The sequence below is a fragment of the Sander lucioperca genome, chromosome 19, assembly GCF_008315115.2.
Source record: "Sander lucioperca isolate FBNREF2018 chromosome 19, SLUC_FBN_1.2, whole genome shotgun sequence".
Classification (NCBI taxonomy): domain Eukaryota; kingdom Metazoa; phylum Chordata; class Actinopteri; order Perciformes; family Percidae; genus Sander; species Sander lucioperca.
Window position 1 is genome coordinate 29991203 of NC_050191.1, and position 23520 is coordinate 30014722.

General features: G+C 40.4%; 3 protein-coding genes across 13 annotated transcripts in view; 2 read left to right on the plus strand and 1 right to left on the minus strand.

Moving 5' to 3' along the window:
- The window catches only part of senp6a (SUMO specific peptidase 6a), a 49542-nt gene extending 39870 nt beyond the window's left edge, over positions 1-9672 (minus strand). For 6 of the 9 annotated variants that reach the window (XM_035995063.1, XM_031293040.2, XM_031293039.2 and 3 more), the window contains exon 1: positions 9431-9579. In XM_035995063.1, the coding sequence (XP_035850956.1) occupies positions 9431-9461 (31 nt within the window). In that variant the 5' untranslated portion in view covers positions 9462-9579. Of the gene's footprint in view, positions 1-9430 lie in introns of all 9 variants that reach the window. The other 3 variants (XM_035995061.1, XM_035995059.1, XM_035995064.1) reach the window with 2 other exon arrangements.
- The window catches only part of LOC116045413, a 977204-nt gene that overhangs the window by 421452 nt on the left and 532232 nt on the right, over positions 1-23520 (plus strand). The gene's annotated exons all lie outside the window — the stretch shown is intronic.
- LOC116045399 (filamin-A-interacting protein 1) overlaps positions 19495-23520 on the plus strand; it is a 51033-nt gene continuing 47007 nt past the window's right edge. For 2 of the 3 annotated variants that reach the window (XM_031293033.2, XM_035995057.1), the window contains exon 1: positions 19495-19920. The gene's annotated coding sequence lies outside the window, so the exon portion shown is untranslated. The remainder of the gene's footprint in view (positions 19921-23520) is intronic. The other variant, XM_035995055.1, reaches the window with a different exon arrangement.

The window sequence follows — 23520 nt, forward strand, 5'->3', positions numbered from 1 at the left end:
CTAATAATTGGAGTTGCTCCCCTAACTACTAACTTAGGGAAAACACTGCAATTAGCAAAAGGAGAACTTTAGGTTCCTTGCCAATTTTTTTTTTTTTTTTGCAAATATTCAACCGCAAAAGCATTGTTCTATAAATAACAAAAAATACACTCATGTCACTGCGGTGAAGTTTGAGCAAAGGGCATTTGGGCAAGACTTGCCCAATCAACTGATTCTTTTAGTTGTGGCCAATAAGCATGTATGGTGAAATCACCTGGATAATACCCTCTGTAAATAAAGACTATTATTACCAACAAATATGATTTGTGACATGAGAATAGGTATAAAAGTGCTGCATATGTGTAAAATGATTCAGCACTTTGTTTTCATAGTTTCATCAACTTCAGAGGAACTGGACATTCAAGTCATTGTCAAGTCAAAATGCAGATTTCCCCCAAAACGTTAAGAGTGCTGGACGTATAGCAGATTATAGGTGACATATTCATCAATACACAGACCGGCATTTGCTATTATTATTTTGGGGTGGGTGCCAATGTAAAGACAAAGTGTTCATGCAGCGTGCTTATAGTCTGGATCAATGAGAATAATCGGCAGACGATGTTCCTCTCCTTCCTCTCTGCGTTTGTTGCCGTTCTCAAACTCCATTCGCTTCGAGAAACAACGACAAAATTCGAACTAGCGAGCTACACGCTGAAAATGGCAAGTTTTGAAGAAAATTTGGATGGTGCTACAAGGTCGGCCTGCTTGGTTCTTTCGGGGAATGATTGTAAAGATTTACAAAGAATATGTTCAGGGCATTTCCTCTCTAACTGGGATGTTCTGGGAGTGATTGGTGGAGATTGCTGTGGACGAAGTACACACGGAGATACACTGGTTAGAGCCAATGAGGTTTAACCATGTATCAGCTAATTTAAATAGCTCACGGTACTGTATTGTGTGTGTGAACAGTAAACATAATTTAATATTGTATGTGGCGTTTCGCCATACTTGGCGATAAACCGGATCCTGATTAATTTCTTCCATAAATTGCATGATATCCTAATTCTGCTTTAAATGGGTTCTCGCAGCGATTTGCGGTGCATATTTTGTCATATAAATCCGAATGCATCCCACACAGTGAGGCAGCTGCACATTTTAAATTTGGGAGAAAAAAAAGGGGAATAAAGCATCACATGAGCTCTCAGTTTTGGCCCCAAGTTTAGGGTTTCAAAACGGGGGAGAAAAGGTTGAATCGGTGCATCCCCGGACACACGTCTGTCAAATAGAGCAATGATCGTGTAGTCTGATCCCCCCACGAGACAAACTTGGCAACATTAGAGCTCCAACGATTAGCCAACTAATCGGATTAGTCGATCGGTAGAAAAAGAATTGGGAACTATTTTAATTATTGAAGTCATTTTTCATGCAGAAATGGCAGAAGATGCCGTTTTCAGCCTCTCAAATATGGGGGTTCGTTGCTTTTCTGAATATATTTGGGTTTAGGACAAAACAAGACATGTAAAGACTTTGAGAAACTGGGATGGACATTTTTTTCCGCTATTTTCTGACATTTTATAGACCAAACGATTATGAAAATAATCAATGAAAGTAATCGTTAGTCGCAGGCAGCCCCAGGCAACATTAAATCCCCCCCCACCACGCAAATAAATCAAACTCCAACCTTAGTGAGAAGCTGGATGACTCCACATGGAGCTTTGATACCATCCAATGAGACTTGTTTTGCATCTCTTTTTGTATTCCTCCCTCTCAACAGTCTGCACGGAAATTCAGGTTCAAAGTGTGGACTGATTAAAGCCCGCTGGTGCATTCATGTGCAACTGTTTTGGAATAATGCCTTCCCTAAAGTGTTTGGCGATAAAACATCTGTTATCTCAACACCGAATAATAATCACCGCCATCATTCTGCAGTAAAGTTTGAAGCAGGATCACAGCGCCATCGATCAAGCGACGCCATAAAAATCCAATCAAACTGGAGAGATAAAAGGTAAAGTACTTCCACCAGCCGATTATGGGTCCACGTGGAGAGGAAGTCCTCCTTACAGTGTAAACAAATCCTGAAGGACGGCAGGGAAACTTTGCATTTAAAGTGTGAGACGGTGGCTTTAGAGATGTTCCGATACCGGTATCGGCTCCGATTCTGCCTAAAATGCTGGTATCGGTATCAGGAAGTACTGGAGTTTATGCACCGATCCGATACCACGTAATAAAGCCCTAAAGAAAATCTACGTTAAAGTAGTTTATTTATGTTATTTTTCCGTTATAAGTGACTGTCAAACTGGATAATAAAAGAAAGTTCTGGGCCATTCATTGTTCATGTTTCACAAAGAGTTTAACCTGAGCCAGACCGACAACAAAGATAGAAATAATATCACATCCATACAGAGATAGTAGTATACAGCTGTTATACATCATATCATCATCCAGAGATAGTAGTATACAGCTGTTATACATCATATCATCTATACAGGGATAGTAGTATACAGCTGTTATACATCATATCATCATACAGAGATAGTAGTATACAGCTATTATACATCATATCATCCATACAGGGATAGTAGTATACAGTTGTTAAAACATAATAAAATATATGACATACTGGTATCAGATCAGTACTCGGTATCGGCCGATACGCAAGTTCAGGTATCAGAATCGGTATCGGGAAGCGAAAAATGGTATCGGACCATCTCTAGCTTTTACTTTTTAAGAATTGGGGAACAAAAGTTTGAAGTTCAACAACAGACAGGAGGTATTTTGGAAAATATGGGCCCCTACATGAATGCCATATTGCATAATTAATGTGGGGAGAATCTGACAAACAGATTTTACTGTATGTATAAGTCACTACTGAGATGTGCGAGAGATGACTGGTATTGTATACTCCACACTGGATAATGTCAATGTTTTAGTGTATAGGTGTCAGTAGGTCACAGTAGTGGGATGACTGCCATTATATTGTGTATGTGAATAGCAGTCAAGAGCTCATCCAGACCTACCCACATTTTTACAATCAGGTCGATATTGGTAGTATACTCATCATTTGTGCTACTGGTGTGATGATATGTGAAAGGTATGGAGACGAGTTAGACCCCCGCTCATTTGTGGTTATCTCTCTCGTATTTTGCTTAGTGAGAGATCACTGTTGTTCTTGTCTCTGTTTCTATGAAAGGCAATACAAATGTGAATGATAAAAAGAATTGGGGACAAAAAGTGCTTCCTAAATCGAGCTCTGCCACTGCCAGGTGGGCCTGTGAAGCTAAGAACCACTTATTGGTTCCTACTGAAAGTATATCATATCATTTTTTTTGAGGGTCGGCCGTCTGGTTGGTGTGTCAGGGCCCTTTAGGCTGTTACAGACCAACCAGACGGCCGACCCTCGGCAGAAAAGCCAGTGTGACTGATCAGTCTCCCCGAGTTGGTCAAAAAAATGCCTCAGAACACACCGAAGCAACGAGACCCAATACGTCTCCATAACAGCAGGTGGCGCTAATCTGTATTGTCATCCAAAAAATGAAAACCGGCAGCTGATTGGACGAACGCGTCACGTGGGTCTGGCTGCTGCTTCCGGATTTTGGATTTTTCAACCGGCCATTACTGGCGACTCATTCAGAATCCGATCTCATATTGGACTAAAATAGTTCACCGAAACGTGTTTCTGAAAACATTTTAAGAGAGAAATAGGCCGTGCAGTTGCTGAATCTGTCTTCATTTCAGATCAACAAAGGTCAGTTTAAAAGATTTTCGTCGCCAGACCTCGCCAGACTGTCCAACGGCCGATTATCAGCCCGGTGTGTAGCTGCCTTTAAAAGGTAAAACAGACTCTTTGCCTTTACTGTACGCCGACCAATCATGTTTACTATCGAGCGTAGTCCCCACCCCCACCAAAAGGCCCATTCTCAGTCAGGAAAAAACCCAGCTTAGAAAAAAAAAGGCTGCCTCCATTTCAGGGGCTTTTTAAATGACAAAAAAAATTATCTTCAAAAGTTCGGAATACCATATATTAGATTATGATCCCAGAGCTCTTCTGCTTTAGTTGGTTTAGTCATCTCGCTCAATCCCACACAAGCCAAATTAAGCCTGTTCTAATCTCTTCCAGCTGATACACAGTCAAAGCCCCAAAGTCTGCCAGATTCATGCTTTGCTCCCTTTTCCAGCTTCATAAAATCAGGAAAAAACAATACCCTGAAAATGGTCGTGAGGGTACATTTAGACTCCCGCTAAGGAATTAGTACTATTTATTTTACAACAGCCGATTACCTGCAGGAACAAATCAATAATGGACCTTTTTCACAGCAAAGATTTGGACTTGTCATAGTAGGAAAAGCAGTCAGCATGCACAATACCATAGGGCTGAACGATTTTTGAAAATAATCTAATTGCGATCTAATTTTTTTCCCAAATATTGCGATTTCGATTCGATTATTTTTTTAAGCTCTTTGTCTTCTGTATTATTCAACAAAGACAAACAATAAATCATTTTATAGTATGAACAACACACAATTACACACTAGACAGTTAAAAAAGTAAAATTATAGTATACACACACACACACACACACACACACACACACACACACACACACACAACAGTGTATTTTTTTTTACAGTGCACAGAGGAGCTGCCTCCAGCCCCTCCCCCTCGGGAAGTTGCGTGCTGCCGTGTGCACTTGTTCAGAGAGGCTATCGTTACGTTAGCATGTTGCTGGTGTTCTTGTTCAGAGAGGCTATCGTTACGTTAGCTAGTTGCTGGTGTTCTTGCCGTGGGATTAACTGTACTAATAAAACTGTTGAAACACCGCGGCCACGCTGCTGTGAAAGCTCCCCGAACGTCATTTATCAGAGTCTGGTTGTTACCCCTCTCAGTGGCAGCTCCTCCACTCATATCTTTATAACGGAGCTAACCGCTAACCGGAGCTAACTGCTAATCAGAGCTAATCGTTGCCAACCGAGCCTTCAGTTCTGCGTGTCTGTATTCATTAACTGCACGTATGGACTCAAACCAGAATAAAACCCTTAATTTTATTAAAATGGCTGTAAACGTTTTAAACTACAACTCAGAGTTGTTTGAATGACAGAAATCAGCTCAAGGTACGACGTAGCGTTAGCGTGCTAAGTTGATGCTTTCTCTGCGGAGTGCAGACTGATTTGCTCTCGCGAGTCATGTGACCAAATCGCAGCCTTTGCGATTAGGAAATCGCGTTTTAACATATCGCGATATTATCGCAAATGCAATTAATCGATCAGCCCTACAATACCAGCACGTAGCCATCATTAATGGTTTTGAATACACCTGTGCTTTTCCTACTATGACATGTCAACATGTCTGCTGTGAAAAAGGTCTATTGAGGCTCTCTGACGCCAGCTACGAGAGCTGGGCGATATGGAAAAAATCTAATATCACGATATTGTTGACCAAATACCTCAATATCGATATAGCGGCGATATTGTAGGGTTGACAACTGGTGCTTACAAAAAAATATTTACGCAATGAGATTTTTGATAAATAATCATCAGTAATGTGGATATAATAACTAAGTAGGTAAAGGCAAATAATAGAAAATCTAGGACAGTCTGGTAAGTTAAAAAGAATTACATCACTTTACTGTAATCCAGCCATTAAAACCACGGACAGACAGCACTTGTGTCTAGGGCTGTCCTCGACTAAAGAAATTCTTAGTCGACTAACACTTATATGATTTTGTCGATTAATCGATTAGTTGATGTAATCGACAGAGCTGTGCTCTTTGAGAGGTGGTTAAGACTAGAAAAGCACAATATAAATGTAGTTAATGAACCATCTGTAAAATTGACTTTCTCCACAATTAATCCTGCAAAAGCACCACTTTAAATCTTGTGTTTACCAGAAATGTGCTCATAAGTTTCTTGGAAATGAGTAATTAAGCATGAATAAGCATAAAAAATGACTCATCAACTAAAGAAATCTTAGTCGACTAAGACCAAAACGACCGATTAGTCGACTAATCGACTAAGAGGTGGCAGCCCTACTTGTGTCATATCACGATATTATGATATCCAAAATCTAAGATATCCAGTCTCATAGCACGATATCGATATAATATAGATATATTGCCCAGCCCTACCAGCTACATCGACACAGACGCGATTCATCCAAACAGACTGAGGCGTGAGGCGCTTGTTCAGCTTGAAAGAGAACTTTGACTCTAACGTAATTCTAATCTAATCTAAACAAGCTTGTTGTCACTCACAACTGCACTCAACCCTCTGGCAGCGGATATGCAACTCATCTATATATTAAACACGCAGTTAATCTCCCAAAACATCATTTCTAATGCAACACTGGGGCCCGGTTTCACCAAAGCTGCAATTTGCTACATGAGATGATTTTATCTCTTCATTGACATATTAAAGCGTGATTGATGGTTCTGCGGAGGCTCCCCGCACAGCTTTCTCCGTAGCCTACGTAAGTGGCCTGAAGTTTGTACTTGTTGTGTGCGTCGATCTCTTTAAAGCTGCAGACACACCGACCAGACGGCCAACCGTTGGCAGAAAAGGCAGTTGGACTAGTCAGTCTCCCCAAGAGCTACCAAGCCACGGCCGAGCGATGTGCGTCGCCGCGACGTGTAGTTACATTTTTCGAGAGGTGCACGTCAGTCTGGCTGGGGAGTTTTGTTGTAGAGCTGCAAAGATTAATTGATTAGTTGTCAACTGTTAAGCTAATCGCCAACTTATTTGATAATCGATTAATCAGTTTGAGTCATTTTTTGTGAAATTTATTTTATCTCTGTTTACTTTTCGGCGCAGTACTACTAACCGGAGCTAAGTAAAATTCCGCCGCTGCTGAGAAACTAGTCCCTCAAAATGTAATGCGATCATTGAGATGCAAGGGTAGTTTTATTTCTAACATTATTCCATCAACACAGACATTTACATCGATAGTCTGCCATTATAATTTATTTGCCTTGTGTGTACTGTGGAGTGGTTAAGACTGCTTTTAATGGCAGGCTAGCAGATACTGTTGACTTGCGCTAGCCTAGCATTAGCGAACTCTGCAACTGGAAGGACTGTCTCCACTGATAAATAACACCCTGGCTAACTTGGAAATGTCCAAAATTCTGAACCACCCCTTTAAGCGAGATCGCTGCAGTCGGCAGCGGCAAAACAAGCTACAATGTAAGTTAAGAGGACAATTGTCCAGCTTGTATTTACCTTCACAAAAGTTCTGTTTTTGCCGCTGACAGGGTCAGATTATTATTCTAAGTGTCTGACAACATTATGAAAGGATCCCTACAGAGATAGACCTTTAAAACTTCTTTGAGACCTTTGTTTAAACAGAAACAGCTCTGAAGTCACTAGCGCTAAACCCACCAGACTCCATTTAAAAAAGCAATACTTTTAGCGTGTAAAGAGCCATCATATTTTTACATGTAAATCTGTAAACTATGTGTTTATTTAAAACAAACCTAGAGTTGTGATGGTTGGAAAAGTGGAAAGAAGGGCCAAAACGCCTTTTCATAGTTTTATTTAGTTTCTGTCGACTTTGAATGAAGTGCATTTTACGATGCTAAAATGACTGTTTATTTACACGGAGTCTGGTGGGTTTAGCGAACGTAATTTTGAGGATGTTATGGACCTTTTTCACAGCAGACATTATGACTTGTCATAGTAGGAAAAGCACAGCTGAAATTGATAACCTTAACGATGGCTCAGTTCCATCAAGTGTCCCAGTAAGCTATTTCAGTGAGTCAGCATGCACAATACCAGGACCTCTCCTAAGAGGAATGCAGCCATCATTAATGCTTCTGAACACACCTGTGCTTTTCCTACTATGACATGTCAACATGTCTGCTGTGAAAAAGGTCTATTATGTTTAAAAAAGGATCTTACTCTTTAACAGAAAGGTCAACTTCCTTTGAAATCCTTTCCATAATGTTGTCACACACTTTGAATATTAATCATAGCCTGTCAGTGGCAAAACAAGGGGGAATTTTAATTCAAACGGAAAAAGTATTAAGAGAAATTACCCCGGTTCAAGGTGTTTTTTTTCACTGTTAGTTTGTTTCACTGTTTTTTGAAGTTCAATAAATGCAACATCTTTCCAAAAAGTCAATAAGTAATCGTGTTAAATAATCCTGATTTCAATAATGACCAAAATAAATGTGATTATGATTTTTTTTCCATAATCTAGCAACCGTCGCTACCGCCCTGCTGCTTCACTGTCTCACCCCTGACGCGGCCACTGAGCAAGGCATTAATGACATATTTCATTTTCTGTCTGTGAGGTGGCAGATGAGCCTCTCACTGAGATGTTTTTTAAAGTTTCTTTCATTGTATGTATTCATGTTTTTAAGTGTGTAGCCTCTAAACTTAAAATGTGAACTATCAGAGAAAATGAAGACCACACAGAAACATCATGAAAACGTTTACAATTGACTATTAATGTTAGCCAGCTAATATTTGAAGGTAGGAAGTCAGCATGCTAGTTTGGAGACTTGTTGGGTTTCACAATTGGAATTATTTTAATGTTTTTTTTATACATTTATTATACAATTCGGCATTAAAACATGTCTTTTCTTATTTTCTTTAGCACTAACACTTTCTACACAAAAGTAACTCATAATACCTACGTTATGTTGTGTTATTAGTTGTTGTAGCTAACTGAAGAACTAGTATATTCATTTATTAATCGATTGACTATGGATGCTATTAAAGTGCAATGCAAAGCTATAAATCCGTATTACATCCACGTAGTCAGATCATGTTATAACGAGCCTACCACTGGAGATATTTCTGTTCGTACACAGATTAAACGGATGAGATAAAATGTGTTAAATAATGAGCTTTGTTGTTGGTTTATCCTTGATCTTTGGATAGAGCCAGGCTAACGTTAGCTACCTCTTTCCCTTCGCTTCCAGTCTTTATGCTAAGCTAGTTTGGAGGCTGGTTGGGTGTCACTCAATGTTTTTTTATGTCTCTTACTAAAGGGTTGCTTGCTTTTATTGTGTTGCAAAACGTTAAACGTTATGTGGTGGCTAACAGCCTAGAAAAAGGAAGGAAGGCCTGTCACCCAGCTCCCACATTGCAGACCCAGCTAGCTAGCTAATGTCAGTGCTAACGCTGCTAGCTTAACGTTAAGGTTTGCAAAAGCCCAAGATTCTGTTTAAAATCCGCCGAACCGGAGCGCCCATCCATTGTTCCGTCTGTCCCCCTCCAAGGCCCAAATATGTGTCACTGTCACCGGTCTGCCAGCGCTCATTTCACCCCGTCTAGCTGAGGATGTTACGTTATGTTATGTTAACAAGCAAGCGAAGCTAACGTTAGCCTCTTAGCTCTAACTGTGCTCCACCAGCGGACCCAGAATTCTGCCTCAGCAAGCAGGAATCCGGAGCACTGTGTGCGGGTAAAAAGGCAGGTGTCCGGCCGTAGCAGCGGAGCGGAGTGTCACAGCTTACCTTCAAAGAAAAAGCTGCGATTGTGGGCCATGTTTATTCCATGATACTCCTTAGATAATAGTGTTTGCTCATCGGAGACCCAGGGCTGACTAGCTGTAGCTCTAAAGCTGCTTCACTGCTGAAGGAAACGTTACCGCACAAATCCAACTCACTGCCGGAAGTCTAACAACTGGGACTTCAGAATAAAATATGTTTATGTCAATAGTAACAACCAAGTGCAGACTGTGTTGTGGAGCTCTAAATGTTTACTGTAGCTACGTATTAGTCTGTGCGCAGATCATTTGTAGCCTAAGTTTATTAAATGTAAAACAAACCAAAGTAGATCAGTGGGCAATTCCTTAATTCTTTGCCATATTATTTAACTACCCTGTATGCTACAACTACAGCATAATAGAGTTCCTGTACTTCAGTTAAGGCTTTTGGTTTTGGCGTGCCACCCCAAGATTTTCAGTGGCCCCTTCTGGCCAACCCTAAGAAAATCCCTGGAGGCACCACTGAGTGCAGTCCACATTAGATTAATCGATAAATTCTCAACTATTAAATTGTCGCCAACTGATGATAATCCATTAATCGGTTTGAGTCTTTTTTTTTTAGGAAAAAAAGTAAAAATTCACTGATTCCAACTTTTTTTTTTATTAACAGTTTTTTTTTTCAAAGACTGAGACTTTGAGGGGTTGAGACTACGTCAAGACCAAGACTTTGAGGGGTTGAGACAGAGTCAAGACCGAGACTTTGAGGGGTTGAGACCATGTCAAGACCAAGACTTTAAGGGGGTTGAGACAGAGTCAAGACCGAGACTTTGAGGGGTTGAGACTACGTCAAGACCAAGACTTTGAGGGGTTGAGACTACGTCAAGACCAAGACTTTGAGGGGTTGAGACTACGTCAAGACCGAGACTTTGAGGGGTTGAGACTACGTCAAGACCAAGACTTTGAGGGGTTGAGACTACGTCAAGACCAAGACTTTGAGGGGTTGAGACCATGTCAAGACCAAGACTTTGAGGGGTTGAGACAGAGTCAAGACCAAGACTTTGAGGGGTTGAGACCATGTCAAGACCAAGACTTTAAGGGGGTTGAGACAGAGTCAAGACCGAGACTTTGAGGGGTTGAGACTACGTCAAGACCAAGACTTTGAGGGGTTGAGACAGAGTCAAGACCAAGACTTTGAGGGGTTGAGACCATGTCAAGACCAAGACTTTAAGGGGGTTGAGACAGAGTCAAGACCGAGACTTTGAGGGGTTGAGACCGCGTCAAGACCAAGACTTTGAGGGGTTGAGACAGAGTCAAGACCAAGACTTTGAGGGGTTGAGACAGAGTCAAGACCAAGACTTTGAGGGGTTGAGACCATGTCAAGACCAAGACTTTGAGGGGTTGAGACCATGTCAAGACCAAGACTTTAAGGGGGTTGAGACAGAGTCAAGACCGAGACTTTGAGGGGTTGAGACCGCGTCAAGACCGAGACTTTGAGGGGTTGAGACCGCGTCAAGACCAAGACTTTGAAGGGTTGAGATCGAGTCAAGACCAAGACTTTGAAGGGTTGAGATCGAGTCAAGACCAAGACTAGACCAGTGAGAGTCCCAAACTGCATAACACGATAAAATGAGGAAGATGTTAACCATAGGCACTCTTCAAATTGATCTGAAAGATACACATTCCAATAAAAAAAGCAGGTGTATTGCACGAACTTATGCTTTATGCAGATGATATATTACCTTTTGTGTCTGAACCTATAGATCAATACCCTGTCTAATGGGGATCATTGACTCTTTCTCGAAATGTTCAGGTTATAGGGTAAATTGGTCCAAGTCAGAAGCGTTACCTCTAACAGCAGTGCCCCGTAACAGCCTTCCAATCAGGTGCATTTCAGTTGCCAAGCATGGTATCATCTGGGTATCTTACTCCCTCCCTGTTAAAAGACCTAGTTGAAGTTAATTTGGATCCATTATTTAATAAAACATTTTGTGAAAATAAAAAAAACAATATTAATCATAAAATAAACACCCTCAGAAAAAAAATTAAGATTCTTCTTCATTCACCTCTTTTATTGCCATAAGTAGGGCTGGGTATTGTTCAAAAAATTCCGATACCAATACCGTGACTTTGATACAGATTCCTAAGCAATACTCTTTTTCATAATTTTATAAAACAAAAAGAAATTACATTACATGTATGTTTCAGCTCCTACTACGTGAGTCCCGTCTCTGTTTAATATAGAGTTTTTCCTGTGTGTCTCTACGACGTGTAACGTTAGACAGCCAATCACAGACATTATCAGATCTTGGTAGAAGCATGCTGCGTGCTGATTGGCTTACTGACGCTAATGAGATTTACTCCTTAGGTATTGAAATTGGGTATTGAATAGTCTCGCTTTGCCAGACCCTCCTCCAAAGGAGCGCTGAAGCCAGACCCTCATCTGGCTACTATATAGCATTCGGGTATGGGAGGAAAACGTGCTCTGGTTTAATGGCATTTCTTTAAACCAATCAGAATCGTCATATGTATATGTATATGTATAAAATATGTTTTATTTTAAATTAAACTACCCAAAAATATATACAAGTTAATTAGACGATTAAACACTAAGTTCATTGACAGAACTGTTTGGATCGTTTCCACTTTCTAAAATTTGAGAAGTACTTTTACTTTTCATACTTTAAGTACATTTTCCTGATGATATTTACAGACTTTTACTTAAGTAACATTTTCAATGCAGGACTGTTACTTGTAACAGTATTTTTACAGTGTGGTATTAGTATTTTTTACTGAAGTAAAGGATCAGAATACTTCTTCCACCACTGGTTCTGGCTAACATATATCATGTTAATCATATAACTTCTTCATTTTATTTTGAAGGTTATTTCCGGAAGTCTAATGTCTAACTTCGATGAATTTGGTTGCCTACTAACCTACTAATCTGTGCACGAGCCTGGAGTTTGTGTATGTCATCCTTTTACTCTGACACAGACAGACACACAGATGTGTTTGTTTTTCTGCAGCAATGTTAATTCAAAAATCATTTACCAGGCAGAATATTTAAAGAAATAAAGTGTCAGAAAGAAAAAATAAGCTCATTATAATGTCATATTTGAGGAATTAAAAGACAATGTACATGAGATTTACAAAAAAACACATCATGAATTAAACAAAATAACTCATACATAAAGATAAAATAATTTATATCCCAATGTGTATATTTTACATTTAGTTATTAAATACATTATGTGTATATGTATTTGGCATTGGTACCATATGATATATAAGAGATATAATCATTGGGTCATACTTTGTTATAAGAGAGAGAGAGAGAGAGAGAAAGAAAATGTCAAAAAGATCGTACATTTCAATAACAACATTTAAAATATATTTTTAAAAATGTAACATTTTCAGAAAGAAATGCAATATTTTAAGAAAAAAAGTTGTTGCAAAGAAAAACTGCCATGTGATAATCAGATCTATATCCATATATTAAATGAATTAATTATAAGAGAGAGCAAAAAAGAAAAATGTCAAAAAGATCATACATTTCAAGAACATAGTTGAAATATTTATATATTTTTGTAAGTTGTTAGAGAAAGCACTGCCATATGATACTCATATATATATATATATATATATATTCATTGAGTCGTACTTTATCATACTCATATATATATATATATTCATTGAGTCGTACTTTATCATAAGAGAGAGAGAAAAAGAAAAAGAAATCCCAGGCATCAATGTGGAGTTTTACGAGATGATAAGTACAGTAGATGGCGATGTTCCTCACCGTCAGTATCATGATGTCACTGCACAAACTCCTCTGCAGGGAGTTTATAATGACTTAGAGCAGGGGTGTCAAACTCAACTTCACTGAGGGCCACACTGGGGAATGAAAATCACATCAAGGGCCAGACATGTAGAGTTTATTGACATGCTTTTATTTAATCGAAAAAGTCAAATATTTGTGACCTTAGGCACATACTGACCTATTGCATGTCTGATATAGCCTTCTCACATACATTTTACAGACATAAAGCCTTAAAAAAGTCAGGAAAAAGTTCCTTAGCCATCATAGAGTTTAGCAAATCAAGCAAGACAATGATTACATGTTGGAAAAAAATCGCCCAAAATGTCAAAAAAGTGACAAAAACTTCGAAAAAAAACTTCAATAATGTAGTAAAAAGCTACAAACTGTGAATAAGTGACAGCGTGGACTTCTTTAATCTCCCAAAACCCTTTGGGAGACTTTTGCTCTCAAAAATAGCAACAAAAACGTCAAAAAAGCACCAAAAACATTTTAAAAAAAGGGGCAAAAAAGTTGAAAAAGCACCAAAGACTTCTAAAAAATTGGTCGAAAAAAGTGACACAAATGTCAAAAAGTGACTGTGAATCTCATTCTATGGACAATTTCTGTTAAAATACACACACACACACACACACACATATAACTGTTAATACACAGATATTTCTTAGAGTGCATATTTCAGTCTGAACCAAAGAGGTGGATGGACATTGGAATAACAGTTGATGTGTTTCCATTCGTTCACCACACCCTGACTTCCTCCTGCACTCACACACCCTGCAAACAGCTGCCACCATTCATGTGCTATCTTTTATTCTCCGTCAATTTGAATGAAAGAACTACTGTGTGATTATCATCTCAGTGCTTTAACGAGGGGGAGGCCATGACTCAAGTCACTCTAACGAGCTGCTCCGGCAGCTCTGCATATTTCACTGTCAATTATCAGGAACTATGTAAACTGATGGAAACTGTGCTGGGCTCTCATCTCTGGCAGGAGCTGGAGTGTTAAAGATAAAAGAAGATTAAAGAAGTTATTTCTTTTGTTTCCAAGAGTTAGAGAAGACTAGGGGTGCAACGGATCACAAAACTCACGGTTCGGATCGGATACATTTTCGGATCAACACAAAAAAGGGGGGACCATAGCCTATATGTTATTTTTTTTTAAATGCTTTCCATTAATTACTTAAATAACTGTCATAAAACACAGTGTGTTGAAGCCTGGGAGCAAAGTTTGCTTTTCCCGGGGAAAACAAATTCCGCAAGAAATTTTGACAGTGTGCCTACTACTTGGTGCACATCTGAATAACACTGGCTAACAGTAAATCTGCTGTTTGACATGTCCTGTAAAGAGAGGACAACACGGCCTACAGTAAAGAGTCTCCATGACAGGAGGAGGAGTTTGTGCTTGGTTATTCAGAATTTTCGAGAAACTATTCAATCTTTAAAATGTTCCACATCTTTCATACATTCAGGGTAGTATCAAATCACATTAATTCTTAAAATATTCAACCTTCTTTGAGACTTTGAGAAAAAGCCCTTCTGACATTTTTACATTAGTGTGTTTTGGATAAATGTTCAGACTCAGAGTGGCATTATTTAAGGCACAGTGAGCTTCCAAGTGGAGCCGTGTCCAACTGCTGCACTGCCTCATACAAGAAGTACCAGGAGGTGGCCGTGTTGGGTCAGTGGGTAGAGCAGGCGCACATATACTGAGAGGTTTATGCTTTGATGCAGAGGTCCAGGGTTCGATTCCAACCTGTGACAATTTCCTGCATGTCTTCCCCCCCTTTCTCACCTAGAAAGTGCCCTGTTCCCATCTCAAACCCCATATTCTCGGGTAACATAACTGCCAACTGCTGCTGATATGACGGAGCTCTGTAGCTCACGTCACGGCTTCTCGAATTCTTCTGCTCTACTAACTACTATCTAATAGGGGAGCATCTAACGGAGCATGTTAAAAGCAGTTGTTGGAGACGCCCATGGCTACTGGAGGAGCGGAAGAACTTGAGAGCTACAGAGCTCCGTCGAATCAGCGGCAATTGGTAGCTGAGTTACCCAAGAATAAGGGGCTTTGAGCCAGACACAGGGCACCCTGAGCTTCCGTTAGTTTCGGCGGACATTACGGTTAAGGCGACAAAAAGTGACCGTCATGCAATGACGATAATTAAGTTTAGGCACCAAAACGACTAGTTAAGTTCAGGAAAAAGATTTGGATTAAAGGAACACGCATTTCCAGGGTGAAAGTCCTTTGTTTTCCCCATCAAAGCGAACTGCGCTCTCAGGCTTCAACACACTGTGTTCTTTAAGTAATAAATGGAAAGCATTTAAAAATATATATATATATATTGTCCCCCCCCTTTTTGTGCTGATCCGAAAACTGATCCGTAAATTTTGTCATCTGTTGCACCCCTATTAAATTCTATTCATTGTGGTTTTAAGTTGAAATATAATGACGAGTAAGATGTCCGACAACTGCTGTGTGGTTTTTTTGTGAGAAAAATGGACGAGTTGACCCCTTTGCCTTACACTGACCTGCTGTCAGTGTGTGTAGGAGTGTGTGTGTGTGTGTGTGTGTGTGTGTGTGCGTATGTGCATACTTGTGTATGTGCATGTGTGTGTGTGTGTGTGTGTGTATGTGTGTGTGTGCATGGGTATGTGCGTGTGTGTGTGTACGTGTGTGTGTATGTGTGTGTGTGTGGGTGAGTGGGTGTGCGTGTGTGTGTCTGTGTGTGTGTGCCTGTGTACGTGCATGTGTGCGTACTTGCGTGTGTGTATGTGTCCGTTCGTGCGTGTGTGTGTGCATGGGTGTGTGTGCGCATGGGTGCGTGTGTGTACGTGTGTGCGCGGGTGCGTGCATGGGTGCAGGCGTGGGTGTGTGTGTGTGTGTGTGTGTGTGTGTGTGTGTGTGTGTGTGTGTGTTTGCATGTGTGTGTGTGTGTGTGTGTGTGTGTGTATGTGTATGTGTAGCCATCCAACAGTTGTTTAATTTCTTGGTGATGATAATGTGAGAATGATCCTTCACACACCATCATGTCTCTGTGTGTGTACACATATTCAGCACTTTCGTAACATTGAATATTTCCAGGAAGAAGTGAAAACTGCAGGACATGATGACCTCCAGAAAGCCGTTTTTGGCCCTTTCTTCTTTGTTTTGTGAAATATTATGATTTGAGATTCCTTTACTGTGTTTATTCATGAACTGAATTCTAAAACCTTGCTGTGTAACACACCACACTGACTGTAACATCAGCTGGGTTGTGTCTGCAGAAGCTGGATGTCACTGTCAGGGACCAAGCAGTCCGGAGGACAGGAGTTTTTGTTGAAAAAGAGAGGTTTTTATTCACCCAAAAAATAAAAAACAATATAAACCAATAACTTAATATCTAGGACTATAAAATATTTCAACAAAATATAACCATACTCAACATTGCAGAACCTGAATCTGAATCAGAAAAGTTGTTTTGCCGAGGAATTTGCCTTGGTGGTCGGTGCATACATAAACAAACAAACATATTGAACATTAATATGAAATAAACAATAAATACAGAAACAGATATATGCAAAATAGCTGTTTAACACAAGAAAAAAGAGGCTGAATGAGACAAAGGGGGAATATATGGGGTCTGCCCTATGGTCCCACAGCCTAATGGTCCCACAGCCCTATGGTCCCACAGCCCTATGTTCCCACAGCCCAATGGTCCCACAGCCCTATGGTCCCACAGCCCTATGTTCCCACAGCCCAATGGTCCCACAGCCCTATGTTCCCACAGCCCTATGTTCCCACAGCCCAATGGTCCCACAGCCCTATGTTCCCACAGCCCTATGTTCCCACAGCCCTATGTTCCCACAGCCCTATGGTCCCACAGCCTAATGTTCCCACAGCCCTATGTTCCCACATCCCAATGGTCCCACAGCCCAATGGTCCCACAGCCCTATGGTCCCACAGCCCTATGGTCCCACAGCCCAATGGTCCCACAGCCCTATGTTCCCACATCCCAATGGTCCCACAGCCCTATGTTCCCACATCCCAATGGTCCCACAGCCCTATGGTCCCACAGCCCTATGTTCCCACAGTCCTATGTTCCCACAGTCCTATGTTCCCACAGCCCTATGTTCCCACATCCCAATGGTCCCACAGCCCTATGGTCCCACAGCCCTATGTTCCCACAGCCCTATGTTCCCACAGCCCTATGTTCCCATAGCCCAATGGTCCCACAGCCCTATGTTCCCACATCCCAATGGTCCCACATCCCAATGGTCCCACAGCCCTATGTTCCCACATTTCTAAGAATTTGTTTTCCACTGAAAATTAGGCCCTATGTTTATACATTTCTAAGATTTTTCTTAAAAGTAGGCCCTATGTTCCCACAGCCCTATGGGTTAGGTTTAGGGTTAGGGTTACTGTGGGTTAGGGTTAGGGGGTTAGGTTACTATGGGAACATAGGGCCTAATTTTGAAAAAAATCTTAGAAATGTGGGAACGTAGGGCTTTGGGAACATAGGCACGCTCCCGCATATATACAGGCTCGGCCGAACCACATTCCACACAAGGGGGAAAACGTTAGGGAGAGAGAGAGAGAGAGAGAGAGAGAGGGAGAGAGAGAGAGGGAGAGAGGGAGAGAGAGAGAGAGAGAGGGAGAGAGAGAGAGAGAGAGAGAGAGAGAGAGGGAGAGAGAGAGAGAGAGAGAGAGAGAGGAGAGAGGAGAGAGGGAGAGAGGGAGAGAGAGAGAGAGAGAGAGAGAGGGAGAGAGAGAGAGAGAGAGAGAGAGAGAGGGAGAGAGAGAGAGAGAGAGAGAGAGGGAGAGAGAGAGAGAGAGAGAGAGAGAGAGAGGGAGAGAGGGAGAGAGAGAGAGAGGGAGAGAGAGAGAGAGAGAGAGGGAGAGAGGGAGAGAGGGAGAGAGAGAGAAAGAGAAAATTTAGAGTAAAGGTTTGTGGCTTTGAGAAATAGAAAGTACAACAACCTGTTGAGCCAATGTTGCAATGTAACTAAGTACATTTACTCCAGTACTGTACTGTTAAGTACAAATGTTGAGGTACTTGTACTTTACTTGAGTCTTTTCTTTTCATGCCACTTTCTACTTCTACTCCGCTACATTTCAGAGAGAAATATTGTACTTTTTACTCCACTACATTCATCTGACAACTTTAGTTACTAGTTATTTTACACATTAAGATTTTATGTTAATTATATATAAATTATGTTTTATTCTAAAGTAAACTAGCAACAATATAACGGCTACAAGTCCAGCTGAGATGATCAGACCATTAAACACACAACTGGTTGGATCCTTTACACTTTCTGAAATGGGAGGAGAGTTCTGCACTCACTCACTTTAGTACTTTTACTAAGTCTAAATTCTTTTCAATGCAGGACTTGTACTTGTTACAGAGTATTTATTTCAGTGTAGTATTAGTACTTTTACTCGAGTAAAAGATCTGAATACTTCTTCCACCGCTGAAAGTAACAACTAATGCAAACCTCTTAAAAAAAAAAAAAAAAAACACAAAACATAGACAGACAGACAGACAGAGATAGCTTTTATCCGGCTCAAAATAGCACCACACTTCCACGGTAGCATAATGGGGGTCCCTACATGTCGGACGACGAACGCCGTGCTTGAGCTATGTTACTGGTTACTGGTTACACGGCATTCGTTGTTCGACTGATCGTGACTGTTTTCCCAAGATGGCGCCCACCTGTATACGTGAGCTACAGTCTTTCTAATCTATCTTTTTAATAAACTGTCTGTACACTTACAAAGTTCTCAATGCTTGGGTTTACATGTAGGGACCCTCATTATGCTACCGTGGAAGTGTGGTGATATTTTGAGCCTTGTTAGTGGTATAAAATAGCCATTTATTTTTACTTTACCACTGCCCCGACGACTAGCATTATAAGCTAATTAGCGGTTTGCGCTAAAACTGGTCACATTCAATTAGCATGAAAACATATCCCAGAGAACGGTCGACTCGGTACACATGTGTTATTAACCCCTAGGTCCATTTTTTCTCAGATTTCTCCTTTAACTAAAAGTATAAGTATAAAAAAAAATACAAATGCCACAGAGTGTTAGTTTTACATTAAAATTGGACACTAAAAGGGGAGTTTGATAGCAGCATAAATACTATTATTGCACATATTGAATGGCGGCATATAAAAACAGTTATTGCACGTTTAAAAAGAGCTGAGCCAAGCCAAGCCAAAGCCAAGCCAAAGCCAAGCCCCTGGCTGTGAGAAAGGAGGAGCACCGGCTGATAGCTCAGCTGTTGTGGGTTTGTTAAAGCCTCAGTCAGTCAGTTCAGCTGCTAACACAGACTGAGAGCACATGTTATATATAGAGCACACTCTCAGAGAGGAGAACTGATTTAAATTCAACTGAAAGAAAGACTCTCTCTCTCTGTCTCTGTCTCTCTCTCTCTCTCCCTCCTCAGTTCTTACTCTTAGTCTCTCGCCCGGTGAGCTCACAGACCAAACTTGGAGAGGACGAAGCTCCACACCGCTCCGTTACTGCGCCTCCAACTTTGGCAAACGGTGTGTAGAAGAAAGAAACTACAGAGGGACTTTAAAGGACAGAAGACATTTCTGAGAGAATCCCATAAACACAGAGATTTCGTGAGAGCTGTCGGTGAACTCATCAAACAAGACTGGAGCCGGGTTTTTTTTTGGGTGTCTGAACAGCTGTGACACATCTGGCGCGCTGAGACCAGGTAAAGTGATGTCGTCACTGACAGGTGTTTGTTTACCTGTGACCATAGGCTAATTTACAAGGGGAGGAGGGGGGGATTCCTTCCAATAATCAAATCTGGCCAGTGCAACCCCCTCCCCAAAAACCAATTATAATTTCCTTTACATACTGTAAATAAAGACATTTGCACCATAAATAGATGCAGAAAAGGCAAAAATTGTTGCAGAAAAATTCACCAGAATACAGAAAATGATGTGTTTGACGTTCAAAATTTCAAAAGTGGAGATCTCAACCCCCACCCCCCCAATGTGGAACCCATAGGTGAGGCCCTTGCCTGTGACACTTAATTAATTATGTTTCATAAATGTTTGAAAAAGTTTGGAAGAACAAAACGTTATATGTCTAACAATCTACAATTAACAATACTCAAATATTGTGTTTGGAATCTATAAATAAAAATAAAATATTGAATAAAAAAGTAAAAATCATTACTAAAAAACTCCTAAAAATTCAAACAACAAAGCGTGTGAGAAAGTAAATGCTTATCACACTTTTAAGATATCGTTAATAATGAAAAGATGATTCTCTGACATGGATGATATCAGTGCTGAGGTGATTTGTCGATGAATAGAATTAAGAAAAGTGAGTCTTTTTTTTTTTAGCTAGAAAGTCATATTACCAAATTAAATTTGGTTAAATTGAAGATTTGGGGGGTTTTAATCAGAAAAAGTATATAAATATTTAAAAATCTGTGCTTAAACAAGGCAGTCGATATAAAAACTTTTTAAAACGATATTTTTATATTCTTATTTCAAGTCAAGTTTATTCATACAGAAATCCAAAGTTTGAGGGCTTTAAAATCTGTATAATACACGACATCCACTAAGCATTGACCCCCAAATTAAGATCCGTAAAACTCCCCGAAAAACCTTCAATAAGAAAAACGAGGATGCAACAGATGTTGTATAAACAGATAAGACAGACGTAACAGACGCAGGCAGACTGTTTTTAAAGTCAATTAAGTCCATAAAAGATAATATTAAGTAAATAAAGTGTAATACGTTGAAGTATTTGGGACAAGAAGTGTTTGGAGTGATGATTTACTGGAATGAACTGTTCACCAGCTAAACCCCGTTGAGTGTCTGAATGTTGTTCATCCTGACTCATGAATGCAGCGGCTGTGCGACGCTCACACTGTGACTCAGTGAGTTATGACTCCCTTCATTCACAGCGCAGTGAATGCTTGTTTCAGGAAGCCGTACATTAGACAGCGTTCATTTAATAGATCTTTGACCAGAGTACTTAAGCTCGGCTCTCTCTCCGGGGGTGTGTGTGTGTGGGGGGGGGGGGGGGGGGTTGTGATATGTGGCTGTAGAAAACAGAGAAGAGGTGATGCAGAAGACAAAACACAGCTCCATGTAGAGTCATGGAGACTTCTGTTAACTCTCCTGTTGTCCTCGGGTCAAATCTGACCCATTTTCAAAAAGTTTCTATATCAGAAATTTGGGTTTCTTTCAACCAAACTTGAAAACAAAATAACGTGGATGGTTCCATACAACGCTCTTCACAAGTTAAATAAATGATCAGATCACTACTTTCATTGAATTTGGGTGTTTTATTCAATTTTATGTAGAGAAAAATTGATAACAGAATGTTGAAAAAAGTAAAAAAAAAAAAAGCACAGAAAAAAAGGGACAAAAACATCGGAAAAAGTGACAAAAAAATGACAAAAATGTCGGGAAAATCTTCATAAACGCCAGGAAAAGTGACAAAAACATTGGAAAAGCTTAAAAAAAATGTCAAAAAAGCGCAGAAAAATATTGACAGAAACTTCGAAAAAAGTGACAAAAGTGTCAAAAAGACGACCAAAATGTTGGAATTTTATTTATTTTTTTTGACCCAGAAAAACAAAAAGTTGCATGTTCGACGGGGAAGACAACACAAGGGTTAAAACAGGGGTCTTCAACGTTTTTTAAGCCAAGGACCCCTTAAAGCTATAGTGTGTAGCTTCTGTCTCCCCCATGAGGAATTCTAAGTAATGACAACAAAACTGTTGGCGTGTCCACATGATACAAGTCTTCTGTGATCGCACACCACCCCCCACCCCCACCGCTCCTCCACACAGTTGCTAGTAGCCAAGGAGGACACGGAGGATTAAAAAAAGATGATGGACTCTTCAGAAGCGGTCACCGGACGCCACAATCTTCTGAACATAGTCATACTGAGAAATCCAGAGAGAGTTGTGAGGAGCTAATAGTCTTAATTAGCTTTGTAGCAACTCATTTGGCAATGGCTTGAATGTAACGGACGTTCATTAATATCAAAAAGATCCACTCCTTTGGTCCGGACCGAAATATCTCAACAACTATTGGATGGATTGCAATGATATTTTGTACAGACGTTCACGAATCCTATACAGACTTTAGTGTCTTTTCATCTAGCGCCAACATGGAGTTGACATTTGAAGTTTTTAGTGAAATGTCTTAAAAACTATTTGAGGGATTGCATGACATTTGGTACACACATTCCAATAAGTCCCCCAAACCACACGATGATATACTGTAGGTTGTGTATTCGTCTCCTCTAATACGATAATGCGTTTCATTAATTAGCGCCCCCTAGTGATGGCAGAAAGTACGACCTCATATCTAAACCAGACACTGTAAAGTTTGTGGTTTTAAACACGTCAATCACGTTTTGAAACAGTCACAGTTTGGTTAGGTTTATGCATCAAAACTACTTAGTTAAGTTTAGAAAAAGATCATGGTTTGTGTTAAAATGGGTTAGGATCAGGTCAGGGTTAGGAGTCAGGGGTCAGGTTTAGGGGTTAGGGTTAGGGGTTAGAGTTATGTAGTTCCGTTTTTTCCGTTAGTTCTGTAAAGTTAAATAAAACTAGCAGTTTACCTATATTTTATATTTTAACAGGACATGATCCCCGTTCTCCTGAGTGAAAGTCCTGTGTTTGTTTGATCCATCGCTTACGCGGAATTTGACGCTCTTATACTTCATCAACTTCCTGCTTTGCTCCCGTCATAACTACTACGGCCACTAGAGGGCGCTGACACTATAAAGGTAATTATGAGTCGAAATGGCTGCTTGAACAAAGGACTTATGTCGTCACTTTTTGGGGGGGTGGGCGGTCTGCTCACAACAAACAACACTCATAATTCCTACGGCAACTAGATGGCGCTTCTCCTTTGAATGTAAAAATCTGTAATTATTAGGCTGAACATTTGCAGACATTGGTGCATCATCAGCCTCCTGGGAACTGATTAGAAACAAAGGTGAAAATTACAAAAAAATATACACTTTTTTTTGCAGCTTACCACTTTGTTTTCTATCAGTTATGGCGCTTACCCACTGCTAGTACCAGCTCTGCTCTGCTCGGCTCGGCCGCGGTGCCCCGTCCTCCATTTTCCATTGCAGATTTAGTGCGTGAGGCGAGTTTGGCTGGTCGTCATAAAGACGCCGCAGGAAACTGCCGTGACCTAACGCAACACACACACAGAACGTGGAAGGTGTGTTGTTTTTGATTTGCCAGAAGACACATTTAGTTTCAAAAGAAGCTGGAGGCAGCAAAAAAAAACGCCGCTAGCTAAACTATTTAAAAATGCCGGGTTTG